This window comes from Podarcis melisellensis, assembly GCF_964234715.1.
Source record: "Podarcis melisellensis genome assembly, chromosome: 2".
Lineage (NCBI taxonomy): Eukaryota > Metazoa > Chordata > Lepidosauria > Squamata > Lacertidae > Podarcis > Podarcis melisellensis.
Genome location: NC_138529.1, coordinates 70,815,121 through 70,833,517, shown reverse-complemented (window position 1 = coordinate 70,833,517; position 18,397 = coordinate 70,815,121). Strand labels below are relative to the sequence as shown.

Genomic DNA, 18,397 nt, shown 5'->3' with positions numbered 1-18,397 from the left:
TCTTCAAGCACCACCTGCAGTTCCCCTGTTCTTGTTTACCAACTGCTGCCTCCCAAGTGAAGGGGAGAGGAAAGAGTAGCAGCTAGGAAGCATAGCAGCTCAGACTGCTGGCAAAGCTGAACTGGGCCATCTCATTCTAGTCCTATTGGGATTGGATTATTAAAAGCTCACCACCCATTGCAGCCACATTGGAAGGCTTTGCTAAAGAATTATGCTGTTAAGGCTAGACTATGATATTGCAAATGAATGGTATGGCAGAAGAGTAGATGAAATGTGTAGTGTAACTGAGCATTGGAAAGGATCAGTGGAGGTGAGGGCTGGCTTTATAGCTGCTCTGAATTTAACCATGGACTATCTTAATTCCTGTATGGGACACGGGTGGCGCTGTGGGTTAAACCACAGAGCCTAGGACTTGCTGATCAGAAGGTCAGCGGCTCGAATCCCCGCGATGTGTTGAGCTCCCGTTGCTCGGTCCCTGCTCCTGCCAACCTAGCAGTTCGAAAGCACGTCAAAGCGCAAGTAGATAAATCGGTACCGCTCCGGCGGGAAGGTAAACGGCATTTCTGTGTGCTGCTCTGGTTTGCCAGAAGTAGCTTAGTCATGCTGGCCACATGACCCGGAAGCTGTACGCCGGTTCCCTCGGCCAGTAAAGCAAGATGAGCGCCGCTACCCCAGAGTCGGCCACGACTGGACCTAATGGTCAGGGGTCCCTTTACCTTTATCTTAATTCCTCAGTAAATGACCTGGGCATGCTCAACCTTGATATCCCAGCCACTCAAGAAGCCCTCCCTGGACCCAGAGATTTGTAATAACCACTATCCAGTCCCAAACAACCCCTTTCAAAGCTATTGTGGATATTGAGTTTGATGTCTTAATTATGAGAGCTATTCTATTCTTTCACTTTAATAATATGTTAAGATGTAGCCGGCGCTAAGAGCAATGCAATGAAAGAAGGGCAGGATTAAAACTGAATGAATAAATAAACAAAACTCTATTCAAAGCACTTCCTTCCTGCAGTCTTCTGTTCAGCCCCTTATTATTCCATAACAGAAGAGATTGGATCTGAAGCACTTAAACAGCAAAGAACCAGCCGGCTGCTCTTCCCTATTATCCATACTTAAGACTTATTTCCCCACCCCACTTTAACAGCTTAATGAGAAGTAAAAATGTAATGGCGAAGGGGTTGGAATCTGCATGTCTTGCATCTTTGACCAGAAATTGCATGCCTCACACATTTTTCCCTTCACCTGCTATTGTAACTTTAACCCAGGCGTACACAGAGTCTTGGAATCTTAGTGAGGTTGACCAGGAGTGGCGCAATGGTAGGGTGAGCTGCAGATGGAAGGAAGAGGTGGCAGAAATCAGGCCTGCTCCATATGAATAGAGGATATCTTAGAATCCAAGCCTATGTATTTACATGCAATAACTCCCCCATATTAAAATATTCCATTTCATGATCTTTGTTCATGAAAGGGAAGCAATAATGCATATTCACACATCTTCCATGAATGTAAGAGATGTACATGGCAGGACAATATGACAGATAACTAAGAATACAGCAACTGCATGCTAAATCATTGAGAGAGGTTGAAAGCTAGGGAAGGATAAGCGATGGGGAGAAAATTCAGGTTGTGGGAGAAAGTCTTTCAGTTGGCGTTTTAATGTGAGCCAACCTAATTTGCACTTTCTAACCAATACACAAAGCAGAACACAGCTATCCTTTGAAATTTGCACTTCTCTGAATTGTGTGATAAAGTTCCTCAACCCAAAAACATGTGTGTGAAATGTTCAGGGAAGTTTTTAATGTGTGACATTTTAGTGTATTTTTGGTCTCTGTGGAAGTTGTCCAGAATGGCTGGGGAAACCCAGCCAGATGGGTGGGGTACAAATAATAATAAATTATTATTATTATTATTATTATTATTATTATTATTATTATTATTATTTTATTATTGGAAAGTATCTGCAAAAATACATATATTAGTGAAATTAAAGTAGAAAAAATGAATTATATTTGGGGAAATTGCTTGCAAATATTACATACAAAAATATGTTTTAAAAAGGAATGTGCTTGAAGATGCAAAGTAAATTGCAAGCTATAGAAATGTGGGAAACTGAATTTAAGTTTGGAAAAAAATGCATAACTGAGAAAAATTAAAGTTGATAGATTTATCTGTCCCAGTCCCTGTCCTTTTTTTTTTTTTTTTTTGAAAAGCTTTATTTATTTACAAAAAGAATACACAGCTTACATAGTACGGAATTTACATAGTGTATAGTACAAATAAGTACAGAATAAAAGGGCGAAAAAGAAGAAAAAGCGAAAAAGAAAGAAAAAAGACAAAAAAACAAAAGCCGAGACATAAAAAAGAGAATAGAAAAAAGAGATAAATAAATAAATACAATAATAAAACTTCCATCCAGCTCAGTCTTGGGATTTCCATTTCTTATGTTATTTCTACAGTATTCTTAAAGCGTTCTACATCGATGATATTAGTTATCGTCTACTGATAAATTATTTATTCCTTGAATCGTCTCGAAATAAAGTACAAATTTGTTCCACTCATCTTTGTGTTTGACTGTATTATTTGGTCTTATTTTCCTTGTCAGTCTCGCTAAGTCAATATATTGGTACAACTTTATTTGCCACTCTTCAATCGTGGGGAGATCAGGCGTTTTCCATTTTTGAGCGATTTGAATTCTTGCCGCAACCATGGCATATTGGACAAAGGTTTGATCTACTTTCTTTATTTCTTTACCCATCATACCTAAAAGACACAGCTCAGGAGTTTTTGGGAAATTATACTTCAAAATTTTTTTCAGTTCCTCATAAATTTGTATCCAAAACTTCTTCACTTCCTCGCATGTCCACCAAGTATGAAAAAAAGTCCCCACCTTCTCCTTACATCTCCAGCATATATTATCAACAGTTTTATACATCTTTGATAACTTTGCCGGAGTTAAATACCAGCGGTATACCATTTTCTCTAAATTTTCACGAAGGGCTACACAGGCTGTAAATTTTACACCTTTTGTCCAAAGCGACTGCCAATTATTATAGTCTATAGTATGGCCTAGATCTTTTTCCCATTTTAACATCATTCCCTTCACCCGGTCTTCTTTAGTGTCCCATTCCAGTAGTTGCTTATACATTTTGGAGAGAATTTTATCATTACTTTCCAAAATTTCTACCTGGAACCTTGACTTTTTTTCGCTCATCCCCGTTCTCTTATGCTCCCCCCATAAAGCGGTGATCTGGTAGAAGCGCAGCCATTCTTTTATTTTATCTTTCAGTTCCTCATAGGGCTTCACCCTCCATCCTTCTTCTGTTTTTACCAGAAGGTCCTCATATGTGTATTTATCCTCATTCATATTAATTTTTTTTATTCCTATTATATCACTTGGGGAGAGCCACCATGGAATGCCCTTTTCAATCAGTTTCCTATATCTCTTCCACACCTCCAATAATGGCCCTCTAATTATATGATTGGAGAAGCCTCTATGGACCTCTCCTTTTTCCTGCCAAAGGTACGCGTGCCACCCGAATCTAATATTAAATCCCTCTAAGTCCAAAAGGTCTGTGTTTCTAAGGGTGGCCCATTCCTTTAGCCAACATAGACAGGCTGCTTCGTAATATAGCTTGATGTTTGGGACAGCGAATCCGCACCTGTCTCTTGAATCTGTTAAGTATTTAAGCTTTATTCTGGCTTTCTTCCCCTGCCAGATAAACCTGGTCAGGGTTTTTTGCCAATTTTTGAAGAGAGCGGTGCCTTTAATAACCGGGATGTTTTGGAACAAAAATAATAATCTCGGAAGGATGCACATCTTAATTGCGGACATCCTCCCTGCCCATGAAAGCTTCAATCTATGCCAGGTGTCTATATCCTTTTTAATGTCCTGCCAGACCTTACTATAATTATCTTGAACCAGGTTTATATTTTTTGGTGAGAGCCATATTCCAAGGTATTTAACTTTATTCACGATTTTAATACCAGTCTTTTCTTCTAGCTCGGTTTTGTCCTGTTCAGTCATGTTTTTTACTAGACTTTTTGTTTTTTCCCTGTTTAATTTAAAGCCTGATAGTCTGCCAAAGTCCTCTAGAAGTTCTATCACCTTGCTTGCGCTTTCTACTGGGTTCTCCACCGACAGGACTAGGTCATCAGCATATGCCTTAAGCTTAAATTCTTTCTTCCCAATTCTTATCCCCTTCACATTAGCTGCCTCTCTTATTCTATTCGCGATTATTTCTAAAACCATTATAAATAGTAAGGGGGATAATGGACAGCCCTGCCTTGTGCCTTTCTCAATCTTAAAGGGTCTGGTCAAATTGTCGTTTATAATCAACCTTGCCTGTTGTTCTCTATATATTGCCCTGATCCCTTTCATATAAGGGCCTTCAATACCTGCCTTTTCCAAGCAATGTGATAAGAATTCCCATGAGACATTGTCAAATGCCTTTTCGGCATCTATAAAGATCAATGCTGCAGGGACATCTATTCTCATATCTAGGTACTCAATGATATTTATAATGTGGCGGACATTTTCTCTCAGGTGTCTGTTCGGTAAAAATCCCACTTGGTCTTTATGTATGTACTCCTTCAAGAGTTTCTTAAGTCTATCGGCCATGATATTAGCAAAGATCTTATAATCGTTGTTCATTAGAGAAATAGGTCTATAATTTTTTATATCTGTTTTATTTCTCTCTGTCTTCGGAATCAAAGTTATATACGCCATTTTCCAGGAGGCTGGGATCTTCCCTACCTGGAAGATATTATTAAACACCTCTTTAAGCACTGGGGTTAGATGTTCCTCTAATGTTTTATAATATTTTGCGGACAGGCCATCCGGCCCAGGGGCTTTCCCGTTCTTCATCCTATTAATGGCTTCCTTAATTTCATCTACTGAGATCTCTTTGTTCAGTTGTGCTCTATCCTCCTCTGATATATATTTCCTTTCATTTCTATCCAAATAATTTTTAATTTCTATGCCTTTTTCACTACCTCTCTCATACAACTTTTCAAAGAACTGCGTGAATCTATTTTCTATTGCCTCAGGTTCTTCTATGATATTATCCTCCGTTATTATTTTATTTATCACGTTTTGTTTCTTACGTTTTCTTAGCTGCCAAGCAAGTAACTTCCCCATTTTGTTTGCTGACTCAAAGTATCTTTGTTTTGTAAATTTAATTTTCCACTCCATCTCCTGATTTACTATTGCTGAATATTGGGCTTGAAGCACCTTCAATACTCGGCTAGCGTCAGCGTCTGTAGGGTTCATGACCAGCTTTCTCTCATATTTTCTCAGATGTGCTAGAATGTCCTCTTTCTTACGTTCCCTTACCTTTCTTCTATAATTATTTTGTTGTATTAGGAGGCCCCTCATCACCGCCTTACTGGCGTCCCAGACTACATCTATGGGGGTTTCTTTATTCAAATTAATCTCTAGATATTCCTTTAAGGAGCCTTTAATTCTTTCCTTCACCTCTTCGTTGTCCAGTAAGTTCTCACACATCCTCCACCTGTATTGTCCCTTTCGTTCACTTATTATTGCTATATCTAGGGCGCAGTGATCAGATATTGTCCTAGGGAGAATTTCACATTTTTTAACCCTTAACGCGAGAATTCTTGTTAGCCAAACTTGATCAATTCTGCCCCAGCTCTGATGGGGTTCAGAATAGTGCGTAAACTGTTTGGAGGTGGGATTTTTCTGTCTCCATATGTCAATTAGATCTAAATTTCCTTCCATATCTCTGAATGATTTCGGCAGTTTCCCCCTGTCCAATTTCCCCTTCCTCTCACTCCTGTCCAGCTCCGGCACCGGGACGCCATTCATATCCCCTAGCAGAATTAACTTATAAGCTTCTAGCCCTAATAACATATTTTCCAGTTTCTCAAAAAACTCTGCTCTATTTGTGTTCGGAGCATAAACCGTCACGACGTTGATTTTTTCCCCCCGGAAATTTAATTGAATCCCTAAGATTCTTCCTTCCTCATCTTTGCATATCAGAGTTGGTTCCCACTTCTCTTTAACATATATTACTACTCCTCTTTTTTTTTTAGCATCCGAATTGATAAAATCTACTCCTAACTTTTTGTTCACCAGTATATGTTTGTGTTTCTTAGCAATGTGAGTTTCCTGGAAACAAATAACATCATACTTCTTATTTTTCACGAATTATATTTGGGGAAATTGCTTGCAAATATTACATACAAAAATATGTTTTAAAAAGGAATGTGCTTGAAGATGCAAAGTAAATTGCAAGCTATAGAAATGTGGGAAACTGAATTTAAGTTTGGAAAAAAATGCATAACTGAGAAAAATTAAAGTTGATAGATTTATCTGTCCCAGTCCCTGTCCTTAACTGCTGCAGATTATTACCCAGGGATAGCTCAGTTGGTAAAACATGAGACTCCTAATCCTCAGTGTCATGAGTTTGTGGCCCACGTTTGGTGAAAGATTCCTGCATTGCAGGGCATTGAACTAGATGACCCTCGTAGTCCCTTCAAACTTTACAAGTTTGTGATCCAGTGACATTCAGTAGAATGTGAATATGCTAAAAACATGCCAAGCCATGAGCAGCTAACTCATGGCCCATGAGTTTCATTCATCCCCCAAAAGGTTTTTTGTGGTCCCTCTCTCTCTTCCAAACTGTCATTTTTAAATGTGTGTGTGTGTGTGTGTGTGTTACAACCTGAAGGTTTTCCTTAAACAATTTTTGAATTGACCACTTCATACTTAATAAGGAGCTCCTGGAGGGTTAATCATGCTACCCTTGGCCTGGAAAAGTTTAGCCACACTTGTGCTAAGCTGAGAGAACATGGCTCTGTTGTGTTACTGCTCCATTCTGTCCTACTCCATTCTTATGTTCAATGACCCTGGATATGAAGATAAGAATAGGATAAAAGAGGTAGTTTCTGGGGAGACAGTGTGCATGTGCCTTCTCAGTAGCATCACCTTCCTGCTGAGGATTCTGCAGCTGGAAGTTGCAGTCCCACCTCTGCAGGGAAATGTGCTGCACTGGAGTCTGAGAAACACCTACCACTGCCTTCTCATGAACTGCCTCAGTTGAGCTGCTAGTTCAGGCTTCCTCAAACTCTGCCCTCCAGATGTTTTTGGCCTACAACTCCCATGATCCCTAGCAAGCGGACCAGTGGTCAGGGATGATGGGAATTGTAGTCTCAAAACATCCGGAGGACCGAGGTTGCGGAAGCCTGTGCTAGTTCCTTGGGGACAAGGTGAAGGAGGGACATCCTCTACTATGGGAAAGAGGAGGCAGGTGGTAGCACTTGCAGGAATGAGGCAATCGGTCTCCGCCTCTCCTCCTTGATCATGCTTGCAAACATTTGAACATGGAAGCTCAAGTCGGTGGGAGGCGCATGTTCAAATACCTGTGACCTCCATTTCAAGTCCCCAGGCTGGTCGTTTCCCAACATAACAACTCAATTCATTGCTTTATTCAGTCTGCTGAGGAAATCCCATGGTTTATGCACCACTATTTTTGAATGCGCTATATTTGAGGGGGTTTTCTATCGCACTAGAAAGGTGCCTACCCACTTCAAAGACCAACTGGTCACAAAATGTGGCCCAACAAAATGTAAGCATCTTGTGAGCCAGATGTTCAGCCCAGCCCCCTGCAAATATAAAGTTCTGAAGTATAAGTTCTTTTAAAGCAGCAGGTACAATTTCATTGCAAATTAATTTGTTTCACACCATGGGAAATGTTAAGTGTCTTCTCAGCTATATCTCAAGGGAATGACTGGGAAAGCGCATCTGTTTATTTTTAGAGTTTACTCTAGTTAATCAAAAGAATGCTTAAATGATTTCTGAAATCATGTAGCTTTAGTTCTTGTCAGGAGTACCTGTAAGATTGAGAACAAGAGGCTGCTAACCAAGGCGAACCAAATTATTATTGTTTATAATAGTTTTTATTAAATTTCAAATCTTAAAATAAACATTTTACATACTGTTAGGTATCCAATGACTTACCTCCTCCTCTTTCCATGGTTCATTTTATCTTTAATTCCTGCATATTTTGCTATAACCAATTTCGTCAGTTCTCCACTTTTACATCCCTCAAACATTAATTACACTGTTGAATTTATATTAATGCTGCCAGCGTCTTGAGCTGTGTACAATTATTTTCCATATGCCCAATAAATATTTTCCACTCTTCTTTGAATATATGTTCTTCTTGCTCTCATTATGTTAAACCTGCAAGCTCTGCGTAGTCTAACATCTTAAGTTGCCAGTCCTCTTTGCCTGGGACCTCCCTCACTTTCCATTTGGGGGCTAACAAAACTCGGGCCACCATTGTTGCATACATAAATAACTTTTGCTGACACTGAGGGACATCAGTCTGAATTATTCCCAACAAAAAAAGGACTCCAGTCTTTTGGGGAAAGTTATCTTAAACATTATTTTTCAACTCATTATAGATCATTTCCCAAGGCGAACCAAATTAGCTATGTGTATTTCAGAATGAATAGATTGCAAGTTTCAGCAAAAGGTGTGGATTCTGAACACATGAGCAGGGATGAGTATACTAAGCTTCATCTCCATTGCCTTCTTCGTCTCCTCCATAAGTTGGTGGACAAACTTCTGAAGCATTGAGCCTTGTATACTTGAGGAGGCTCCCTGCATGCATTAAAATCCTGGTCTACAACCACGTAACAGTGAAGGCCAAATGCTTTGGTCACTGCAGAAGTATACACACAAAAACTAGAAATCCAAAGCAGTTCCCAGTACTACCACCCCAAAAAACAACAATCCAGTGGCTGTAGAAGGTGAGCATCAGATGGAAAAGAAAAGAGGCAGGTTGGAGAGTGGAATGACCTGCTTATAAGTAATGTCTGGCTGAAACCCCGAACAGCAGCCCACTCTTAGGTTGTGATAATACACTGCAGTGTTTTTTGTTGCAGGCCCCACTAGTACTCCTGTTTCACCAACAGTAGTTGGTGAGAAACTGTAATAGAAGTCCTGATCTTCTCCCTCTATATTGCACAACAGAGCGCACGATTCCTCTGCCTCGAAAAATCCATAAGAAAATACAAACACCTGCAGACACTAGAAATACAACAACGAAAGCCTTTGCACAACTGTAATGCATACACATTTGGCCCACAAATCAATAGTTGGATGCCTTTTTCCTATTAAACCGCTTGCTGTAGACAACATTATTTTCCCAGAAAGCATAAGTACTTATTGCCCCCAAATTTGCTGTCAATTGATAATATATTAACTAATATTTTCCCAGCTTAACAGTAACTCTGGAAGAAAAATATACTTTAGATACTAAAAAAAGATAGCAAAATAAAACCATTAAACAAAAAAACACCCCTCTATAACTCACATTTGAAGATGAAATATGCATTTCTTTATCGTTGATAAGAATTAAGTGCACTTTATATGTAGGGGATGTGAGAGTTACAGCGTCCTTCGTTTATTTTTGCCCATTGAGCTATCCTGACTATTCAGCTCACAGAAGAGTGCTAGGCTGAAGTATTATTTAATAAATCTGGAGTGTGGTGTGGCAAAAACAGCCTTCCAACAATGGATTAGTCTTAGAAGAATTATCTTTAAATGTGACATGATCAAGGATTTCTTTTTCTTTCCCTAGCACCTCACCCTACCCTGGGCTTTTTAAAAAAAAAACAATAAAAAAGCCTTGCTGCCACTTTTGGCAGAATCTTGGCTGCTCCAGCCTCATTGCTTGGACAAAGAATCCTGCGAAAATGCTACTACATCATGGAGTAGCATTGTTCCCAGGGTTACCTTAGGAACCCATCGTTCCCCATCGGCTACCTAGTATTTTAGGTAAGATTGAAATTCTTGAAATGTGACTGCCCCCAGTAGTCATTGAATTATTCCCTTCCCCTCCACCTGGGATGAATGGCCCCACAAACGTGGGAAGGGCATATTTGTCACAGCTTTAATCAGGCTGACAGTGAGAAGTGGGCTTCTCTAGGAGAATAATTGCATGATGTAGGCATGGAAAGGATGGCTTGGGGTGAATTATGCCAGGAAACCAATTATGTGGGAAGAATGATGTTCATGGAGATTGGTGTGGGAGCTAAGGTGGCTGCTTGCCTATGATTAAGCCAGTGGGGGGGGGGAGAGAGAGAGAGAGAGAAGGTGGTTTTGCCCCACTCCTAAATGGCTTGACTTATGCTCACTTACTTATGGTACATATAACTCTAGAGGAGCCATTAAGAATTAAGCCAGATGCTGCCCTGCCAGAGCATGACAAGATTGTTAATAACTTGAATTGGTGTCAATACAGATCAGTTCCCAAAGAGTCCTGAATTCAGTAGCACTGAACTCAGCTGGCACCCATACTACTATTTAAGGTAAGATGGGCCAGTCTTGACAGACTCTGGGGTTGTGCGCCCATCTCACTCAAGAGGCCAGGGGCCAGCGCTGTCCGGAGACACTTCCGGGTCACGTGGCCAGCGTGACATCGCTGCTCTGGCGAGCCAGAGCCGCACACGGAAACGCCGTTTACCTTCCCGCTAGTAAGCGGTCCCTATTTATCTACTTGCACTTAAGGGTGCTTTCGAACTGCTAGGTTGGCAGGCGATACTACTATTTATTGCCCCATTATTTATTTATTTTGTTTAGTAATTGCTTAGAAAAAAAGACTTCAAAGTGGCTTACAACAGTAAAATCGGCAAATAATAAAAATGTAGAAACATAATCAAGAAAATTGAAAAGTAAAGCAGTAAAAAAGAAAATACCCCAACATATCTAGTATTACAATGGTACCTCGGGTTACATACGCTTCAGGTTACAGACTCCGCTAACCCAGAAATAGTACCTCAGGTTAAGAACTTTGCTTCAGGATGAGAACAGAAATCGTGCTCCGGCGGCAGCGAGAGGCCCCATTAGCTAAAGTGGTGCTTCAGGTTAAGAACAGTTTCAGGTTAAAAATGGACCTCCGGAATGAATTAAGCTCTTAACCCGAGGTACCACTGTACTTACAAGCACTCAGTACAGAAAAGTGTTTTTAAAAAACAATAAAACATGCTTAAAAAATCACCATTTTCAGCTGACTGCAAACTATTTTGCTTATTAACACTATCAATTACTAATTCAACAGTAATTTTATAACTACCCTCATATCTAGTGTTAATTGTTAATTCATGGCAGTTATGATTACTTTTTTTGTTTGCCTTGCATGGCTCTGTTATTATATCTGAATAAAATTTCCCTCATGGGAGGGAACCATAGGTGGCTTTCCTCTGTGGGGAAAAGTGTAAAAATGAACTTTGGTATGTGCAGACTTTATTTGCAAGCTGCTTATTCCCAGGAACCTCTGTCCCTTTAAAAGATGACTGGCTGTCTCTGCAGAGATGTGCCACCGTGTTGGTTAATCATTTGACAATATAGACAGGTTGTCATTTCCCACCCCCATTAAAGGCATCTTTGAAGGCGCAAGAAGCAGTCACTCTTCTTGACCCTATTTAGGTGTGGGTCTGATTAGTGCCTGCATGTGAGATCTCCTGGGAAGCACATTATGTCACCTTGAATTACGTGATGGGTGGGAGGGAAAACCAGAATATAAATATAATGAAATAAAATTTATCAGTAAGATGCATCTCCAAAATATTCCTTTTGGGTGGCACCGTGGATAATTTTGCTCATACATAGGATCTGACTGATCAGTTGGGAATCAGGAAATGGATTGTCTTATGTTACTATTGTGCAAGACCCTTTCTACAATATGGCGCACCGCTTTGCTGGTATTTGACAGATCACAATAAGGTTAGTAGGGCACATTTGGTTTTGTTGGTCACAAATTGTGTGTAATAGGTGAGATATTAAAGTAAATTAAAGTAAATAAATGAATGAATACATTTTGTTTATGTTAGAATTGTGTGTGCTTTTTTTGTCATTGCTAGCAGTCAGGGTGCCTACTCTGTTCAAAGCCTGCAATAAATGTTGCCTTGATGGATTTCAGGGAGGCCTGATGCAGTAATGTGTTAAATAGGTTCCTTGAAAGGTGTTTATCTTGGTAGATTCACAGCTATTTTCCTGCTCATTGTCTGGATTAGCCATAGAGCTATGGATAAAGCACTGTGCAAGATGTTCATGCCATAGTGTGTGTGTGTGTGTGTGTGTGTGTGTGTGTGTGTGTGTGTGTGTGTGTAAGCAAGTTGTTCCCAGTTTTTGTAAGGTTTGCAGTGAAACGTACTTGTGATTATACTTTGTGCAGATTCCTGCCCTGAACTAAGGGCAGGGAACAGGAGATTCATGAGAAATACAGTCCTTGTTATTCTTTAGTCCTATTTAAGAAAACCTTACAGTGGTACCTCTGGTTAAGAACTTAATTCGTTCCAGAGATCCGTTCTTAACCTGAAACTGTTCTTAACCTGAGCTACCACTTTAGCTAATGGGGCCTTCCACTGCCGCGGCACGATTTCTGTTCTCATCCTGAAGCAAAGTTCTTAACCTGAGGTACTATTTCTGGGTTAGCGGAGTCTGTAACCTGAAGCGTATGTAACCTGAGGTACCACTGAAATCAAATTAAGCCATGCTCCTGTGTGGTATTGGTGAGAAATACGTGCTGATGCTAAAACCAAGCCCTGCAATTAGAAACTTGCTGTGGAACTTAAATAAGGGATTGTTGGGTGGGTGAAGGGACACCAAAAGCAAAGAGCAGCTACTACTGCATCTCTTAAACCCTTCTTTATGCTGTGAAGAATTCAGCACATTGGAGAAACTGAAATGAATGATGTGTGTGCACGCATGTATAATTTTAATACTGAATTGTAATAAGTGCTGGACAAAATAAAGATCCAACCCTGCAGCCGCCCACATTCCCTTCCACCCTTAGGCTGTACAAAATGGGCAATCAAGTAAACAATGCTTTCATGTTCTTCTTCCCTAATCTACATCCCTGTGGCAAATGGTTTTGCCCTCCTGATTGACACCTGAACCCTCCCAGATCAAGGCTGGCTCCATAAGCACAGTTGCAATTATTCTCCTTACCTGGCAGCATTCCCTTTCCTGAACTGAAGCAAAGACTGACTAGTGCCAGAAGGGGGCTGTCATTTAGTTTGCTTTCTGTTTTTAATTTACTTGCTGGTGCAAAATTGATCCCCCTGGAAGTCTCTGGCCTCTGTATATTCACACCTATTGGCTTAATAAAAATAAGAAAGAAAACAAACCCCAACCACTGCTACTTCTCAGCAATTTCATTATACAAATCAATTCTCTGCACTTTAATTTCTTTATCCCCTACTTCCCAGCTTTTATTTTGTTGAGCTGTTGGGCACGGGATTGTGGGAAACTTTCCTATCTGCCATAGGCTGCCTCTGAAACGCTTCCATATACATTTGCATTCAGCTGAGCAACAGACGACAAAATGGCAGTACTTGGAGAGAATTAAAATAAATTGTCTATGTTTGGGTGGCAAAGAAAGATTCTGATGCATTTCACACAGCTCTGTAAAGCTTTAGCACAACAAACTAGAGGCAGTGTGTGTTTTGCTGGACAGCAGAGAAGGAAAAGGCATTTTCTAGATGACACCAATTTAAATCATTCCATCCCTGTCCCATGATTTATAAATGCTTATGTATTTTATTTTATTTAAAATCCCCTTTCTTGAAATGTTTTCCAGGATAGTCCTCCAGAAATAGCCATGGCTAGGAGAAAACTCCTATATGGAACTGCAGGTGGTATACTCTGATGTAGAGCAACTTATCACCACTTAGGATCTCCCCACTCATGCCTACTGTGTCTTGCTGTAGGCGCTTGGGCTGCATTATAGCTGCAGCAGCTGAGAGCTGTACACCCCTGGTACTTGTAAGCAGGCTCAAGGACAAAGATATACCAACACCTTCCTTTAGACATAAGCTGATTTAAAATTATGAGCAGCACAACTGACATACAGGACTGGTGCTCTCATCTTGCACTCTCAAGACCCTTAGCATTACACAGCCCCCACCCCAACCTCTGCACAATAAACCATAACCCCAAAAATTCATTTTTAAAAAAGACTTGCTTGCATTGGTAAGAATCTGTGGTATGAGACAAAATATACTGGCACCCTTTCTCTTCTTTCAATGAAAAGCTAACCTATGTCTCATTTTAAGTGTGTTACTCTCCCCTGCTGCCCTAGAGAGAGAAAATAATGCAGAGGTCCATGGTACAAATTCCTTGTACTGCAGTGAATCTTATACTATGTGCCAAAAGGCTCAGAATGTTAGGACTTGGGCTTTGTACACTTGCAGTAACACCTTGACTGAGCACAGTAGCACACAGGCAGACAGCAATGTGCTTTAAGAATGGGTGGTATATGGTCACATTTCACTGTCCCCTTAACAGCTGGGCAGCATCATTCTGCACCCACTGCAGCTTCCAGATTGTCTTCAAGGGTAGCCCCATACAGAGTACACTGGAATAGTTCAATCATTAGGTTATGGTTAGGTTACTGAAATCAGACTATCCCGGTCCTGGAAACAGACAGTTCATACCACTAAGGCCACCTGAGCCTCCACTGATGGCATTGGATAAAGTTGTATCTCCAAGCTTTGTACCTCTCCGGTCAGATGCACTTCCACCAATAATCTATTTTGTTTCTTCCTTTGGAACACATACTAGAGAACCAAATGTTTGCAACTGTGGGAGGGGTAGGGAATATCATGGCAACAACTGAGCAGATGAAAGCACTTCTCATGTAACTCTCAAGAGCTTGGCAAAGGGCTGGGGAGAGTGGAAAAGCTGGCAGGGTGCTGTCCTAAAAACAATTCCCATCTTTCTTGGGAGGCATCTCTCACACCCCAGAAACCTTTCAACAAAAGTTTTTAAAGAGTAAGTACTGATAATTTTCCCCCCATGAGCCTTCATTGGAATAGCTGCTGTCAGGCATAAAATATCTTGCCCAGGCCTTGGATATTTGAATTTTCTGTTTGAAAGATAAATAAAACAACACACACATTTGGCATGGCATTAGCTGCTTTGAAGCAAACCCAGGTTTTGTTTGTGTTTTCTTATCTGATTGCGATGGAACTGTTTTCATCACTAATTTTCAGCTGACTCCTGTATATTTTGGAAATAGGCATTAAATAAAGACATAGGAGAAGAGTGCTGCATCCCTGGGAGGAGAACCATTTATTGTCCCTAACCTCCTTGAAGAACTTTTGAGCCTCCTGCCCTTTTAAGCTCCTGATGGCCAAAGGGGCTGGGATGATGAGGCTTGGCGGACAGATGATGCTCTGCTCTTGACAGTGCTGAAATCCTGCCCCATGGCTTCCTGCTAAGTAATGAGGCATGCTTCTGCAATCACTTCAACGGCAAACTCTACAAAATCACTTCGGGTTTTTCTTTCCTTCCCTCCCTCCCTTTTGCCCCCTTTTTAAATCTCATACATTTTAAGCAAAGAAGATGGCTCTTGCATCTGCATTTAACATCCCGCTTGATTAGATCTTGTCAGGCTGTCTTTAAATGCTATCTCAGCCTGGAGGTTCTTGCTGCAGCCTATAATTAAAGGAAGAGCTTGTTCAGATATCTTACCTGATTCCTCAGCCCCTTCACAGCTTCACAGGAATGGCTGGCGCATTGCGACTGGTTGGATGCTATGCATACATACACTGGCTTTCCTCGGAGATTGAATTGGCAGTGTAAAAATAATCTGTCAAAGTGAAGGAAAAGTAAATAGGCCTCAGACAAAAATCACCACTCTGGTAAATCTTGTAACCACCAAATTAGAATGAGTGATCCTCTGTAGACAAAGACTTTTATTTTCACCAATAACTCAGCATGTTGGCTTGGTTCTAGCTACATGGGTGTCCTATAACTTCCTGCTAAGCAATGAAATCTGCTCAGCAATTGATAGCACTGTAAATTCTGCAAAAATCACTGTGAGCCTTCAGGCTGGCAAGAATGTTATTCCACCTCTGCAATAGACAGAAGCTCGGTTTGCAAGTAATACCAAACCATGGTTGAACCTGATGTGCACTAGCTGGAATGAACCTGACTTTACTCTCTTCCTCCCAGGCAGCTGGGAGAAGGACTTCACCAGCACTGTCATGTCATACAAACTAGAGATAGTGGTATAAAACAAATTGTGATTAGTTAAACAAACCAACTTCATTGTCCATGGTTTGAAGTTGGCTTGTTGCTTTTTAAAATATTTAACCATGGCCTGTGTTTCATAGAACACAACAAGACAAGATAGTGTGAAAGCAGAACTAAATGCTGGTCAAGTAGCCTATGCTAAGATAACCGAAGCTTATTTGAACCCAGCCCCGTGTGTGTGAATAAATGCCTGGATAGGATTACTATTGTTAATGTATCTGTTGTGAACCACTTGAAGTATAGTATTTGCAGAAACCTGACTTGACTAATACTCTGTTTCTCCCAGGGAATGAAATGGTTTGCATTGACTTCTATAGGTCATTCCTAAACTACAGGCAGCTTGAATTATGCTATAGATTGTACCCAACCCCCTGCATTTTATCTTTTGTGAGTCACTCAGACCTTCTTGGTGGTGGGAAGCGATGCATGGATTCAATTAACTAACTAACCAAATTAACTTAAATGTGGGAGAAATGAAGTTGCTTCCATTGCAGGCATTACTGAGGTGCAGACAAATCCTAGATCCCATGAGCAGCTCTCGCATTAGGGACAGAGGATAGATTTTGCCCTAACTTCAACATCATCACAGATTGCAGCCCAATTTTGCCCGCAAATGCCAATGGAAGCCAACCTCCCTTATGAAGGAAAGTAAATTCACCTCATAAAAGACTTTGAAGCACAAGGCTTCTCACAGGTTTGCTCCTTTAATTAAACAAGATCAGATTTGCATACAGAAGATGGTCATGGGAACCCATAAACCTTTAATTAATCTCTTTTCATAACAAGAACTGCTTTAGTAAGGGTGCTGAAAATGCTTTGTTTCCTTGTAAGCCCCAGGAATGATGTAGCTGGTTCCATAAGTGCTAGAACAGCGTTAAAATAACTCCTCTTTCATTATTGCAGTTCACATTACCTCTCTGTGGACTTACCCTCTCTCTTTTCCATTTCCAGAGACTGGCTGATGCGGCTGAGAAATTTCAGAAAGCCCATCGTTGGCAAGACAACATCAAGGTAAACTTCTTTTTTGTGGCCTCTAATCATATCAAGGATTGAACACACACAAACCACACCACACACCCTGCCTGTCTCTTTGTCACACACACACACACACACACACACACACACTTCAGTGTTACATGTGCTGTCAAACCCCTTCTTGCAAGTGAACCTTTTTGAAACACAGATGCAACAGGTGTTTGTTTGTGTGTCCAACACAAAATAAGCACAACTGATGTAAGCGCTTCTATAAATACATATGTCTGGTAAAAGAAAGGCCTTCACATTCCAGCTGCTGCTCTGCAGTTCACAGGTCTTCTCTCACTATGTTTACAGCAGGGTTCGGATTACATTTCAGGCACTTCAGATGTGGGTGTGGCTCTATCAATGTGCTCGCTCCTTTTGAAATTCATTGTAGGTCAATATACCGTATTTTTCGCCAAGACGCACCAGACCACAAGACGCACCTAGTTTTTGGAGGAGGAAAACAAGAAAAAAAATATCCTGAATCTCAGAAGCCAGAACAGCTAGAGGGATCACTGCGCAGTGAAAGCAGCAGTCCCTCTTCCTGTTCTGGCTTCTGGGATAGCTGTGCAGCCTGCATTCACTCCATAAGACGCACACACATTTCCCCTTACTTTTTAGGAGGGAAAAAGTGAGTCTTATAGAGCAAAAAATACGGTAAATATTAAGTGACCAAATTAAAATAAATTCCTGAATACAATGAGGTCCTTAAAATAAATCTTTTCCCCTCTGCTTCTCATTCTCAGAATACTTCACAAAGCCATTATGTCTTCATTCTCTCTATTTTCCGCTTCCTTTTTCTTCCTCTGGCCCATCACTCCTTCTCCTTTCCAGCTCCTTGGTTTTCCAGAAAGCTCTGTATTTGCAGGTGCCCTGCTATTTGCTTGTTAGTCTCCCTGTGCTGGCCAGCCAAAATGAAAGTGAATTCAGTCATTTTGAGCTCACTTTTAGTATCGCCTCTATCTGCATGTGCAGGTAATAAGACAAGGCAGACAGCAGGAGATGGAGGTAAAACTAACAGTTAAAAGCTTTGTTTTTGAGTTGCTGTGGAGAACTATGTTACGAACGTGCCATCTTAATAGTGCAAGAGGCATGATGTGCTAAGAGGTGGCCCTACAGGCAAGGGTGTGCTCAGTCCAGTGGGGGGGGGGGTTCACGCATATGAGAATACAATGGCATTCACATTTTAATAATATTTGATGCAACTCATTCCAGTTGGAGTTTGTTCAGGAGGAGGTGAAGAGCAATCTAAGATGGTGACAAGCAAATGTTGCTGTTTTAATGATTGCATTTGACTTTGTAA

The 18,397-nt window shown here is 40.7% G+C and overlaps 1 protein-coding gene across 4 annotated transcripts in view; it reads left to right on the top strand.

The window, feature by feature from the left end:
- CACNA2D2 (calcium voltage-gated channel auxiliary subunit alpha2delta 2) overlaps positions 1 to 18,397 on the top strand; it is a 530,937-nt gene that overhangs the window by 276,322 nt on the left and 236,218 nt on the right. For all 4 annotated transcript variants that reach the window (XM_081900249.1, XM_081900248.1, XM_081900247.1 and 1 more), the window contains one exon: positions 17,026 to 17,085. In XM_081900249.1, coding sequence (XP_081756375.1) covers positions 17,026 to 17,085 — 60 coding nt within the window. The remainder of the gene's footprint in view (positions 1 to 17,025; positions 17,086 to 18,397) is intronic.